The sequence below is a fragment of the Nematolebias whitei genome, chromosome 6, assembly GCF_014905685.2.
Source record: "Nematolebias whitei isolate Nwh7 chromosome 6, NemWhi1, whole genome shotgun sequence".
Classification (NCBI taxonomy): domain Eukaryota; kingdom Metazoa; phylum Chordata; class Actinopteri; order Cyprinodontiformes; family Rivulidae; genus Nematolebias; species Nematolebias whitei.
The window spans coordinates 48844106-48846136 of record NC_056503.1 but is presented as its reverse complement, the minus strand read 5'-3'; the positions used below and the strand labels follow the sequence as shown (position 1 = coordinate 48846136).

At 40.9% G+C, this 2031-nt stretch overlaps 1 protein-coding gene across 1 annotated transcript in view; it reads right to left on the bottom strand.

Annotated features, from left to right (window-relative positions):
- Nucleotides 1–2031, bottom strand: part of LOC119411031 (aldehyde dehydrogenase family 3 member H1-like) — a 35320-nt gene that overhangs the window by 25190 nt on the left and 8099 nt on the right. Inside the window, exons 4-5 of the mRNA XM_037677954.1 lie at nt 1386–1552; nt 1198–1297 (exon numbers count right to left, since the gene is read on the bottom strand). Of these exons, the coding sequence (XP_037533882.1) occupies nt 1198–1297; nt 1386–1552 (267 nt within the window). The remainder of the gene's footprint in view (nt 1–1197; nt 1298–1385; nt 1553–2031) is intronic.

Genomic DNA, 2031 nt, shown 5'->3' with positions numbered 1-2031 from the left:
TGATCCAAAATGCTACTACCAGAGTTTTAATGAGAGTTAGTAGGATACATCATGTCTCTCCAGTTTTAGCTTCTCTTTATTGGCTCCCTGTTGAATTCAGAATAGAATTCTAAATCTTACACCTAACCTACAAAGCCCTCAACAACCTAGCTCCATCTTCCATACTTTCCAAACAGAGCACTTCACACTCAGACAGTTTCCAAAAGTAGAATGGGAGGCTTTGTTGTTTTCAACCAGTTTGACACGACTGTCAACAAGGAAGAGGGCCGGCAATGGAGGAGGGGGCGTACCAAAGAAACCATCTTATCACAAGCAGAACTGGTTTGTTCCACTTTGGAGTAAGCTGTTGGGGGAAGAATCAGTTTTGTTGTGTGTTTCCTTGACTGATGAAGCCTTCCGGATCGAAGGCGAAACGTTTCAGCACAAAAAAAAGAAACTGTCCAGATGACCTGACTGAAAAATGTTGGAATGGGAGGCAGAGTTTTCAGTTATCATGCTCTTCTCTTGTGGAACCAACTCCCAGTTTCTGTCCATGATGCTGACATCTTGTCTTAGGCACAAGTCTTTCAGATAAATCCTATTATTAGGGTCGGCTTGGGTTTTCTGAGTTATCCCTAAGTTATGCTTCTATAGACTTAGACTGACAATTGACAACATTTCCTCACTGTGGTTCTGTCTTTCCTTGCTTTATTCTACCTGTTCTGTTAATAGCTGAAAGTACACCTGGACCTGACATTCTGTGCTCGTTTGTTTCTCCTTCGTGTCCTCAAACCCAGTCGCTCGAAGCAGATGGTCATTTGTCCTGGTTCTGTTGGAGGTTTCTTCCTGTTAAAATGGAGTTTGGTTTTTTTCCACTGTCTCCTTTGTGCTCAGGATGAGAGACTGTGACGAAGTGAAGATTCAACGCAATCAGCTGACTTCCTTAGATAGAGAATTTTTACTAACTGGCATTTATAATGTATGTGAAGGTTTCTGTTCAGTGTCCTGAGGTGACGTCTGTTGTGACTTGGTGCTATATAAATCAACTGAATGGAACTGAATTGTGGCAGTCCCCAACTAGTCTTTTTTAGCAGTTTGAAATGTTTATTTCTTTTAACTTGACAAAGAACAAGGAAACAAATCCTGGGACAATTTAGAAATATTTTAGAGACACATATTTTTTGGACACAACACGCACAAGAACGAGATTATTCTCACCAACACCACCAAAGGGGAGAGAGCTGAGTGTGTAGTGCATCATAACGTCATTGACCGTCACTCCTCCACTTGTGGTTTCCTCAATCATTCGTTTTATTGCCTAAGACCACGGGACGGGAGTGAGGGGATAAAAGCAGAGTAAGACACAGAAAAGCTTTAAAAGCTGCCTTAACATTTCTCTGTCTCACCTTCTTGTCTGAGCAGAAGATGTAGAGGGCCAGGGGTTTCTCTTTCTCGTTAATAAACTGAATGGCATCATCCATATCACTCACAGCCACTATGGGCAGCACAGGGCCGAAGATCTCTTCCTGCATCAGTCTGGAGTGGGGAGGCACATCCTTCAACACTGTAGGGGCTTTTTCAACACAGCGTCAACTTTCATTAGAACAAAACAAAGATGAATAAATTTGGCTGGATGAAGCGTTGAGAAGTAATAATTGTGTTCAAAAGTTTCCATCCAGTCATCATACACCAAAGTTAGTCATGGAGTTCCTCAAGGTTCAGTGCTTGGACCAATACTCTTTACCTTATGCAGTATATGTTTCCATTAGGTAAAGTTATTAAACAGTATGGGATAAATGTTCATTGTTATGCTGATGATACACAGTTATATTTGTCCATTAAACCCAATGAATCCAATCAGTTACTTAGACTACAAGCATGTCTTAAAGACATAAAAACCTGGATGACCCTTAATTTTCTCCTCTTGAACACAAAGACTGAGGTTTGGTTTTTGGACCCGAGCACCTTAGGAATTAATTTTTCAGTCTTTCTCCCTCCTTAGAGACATTAATCTGTCCTCCAGCTCTAAAGTTAAAAATCTTGGTGTTATTT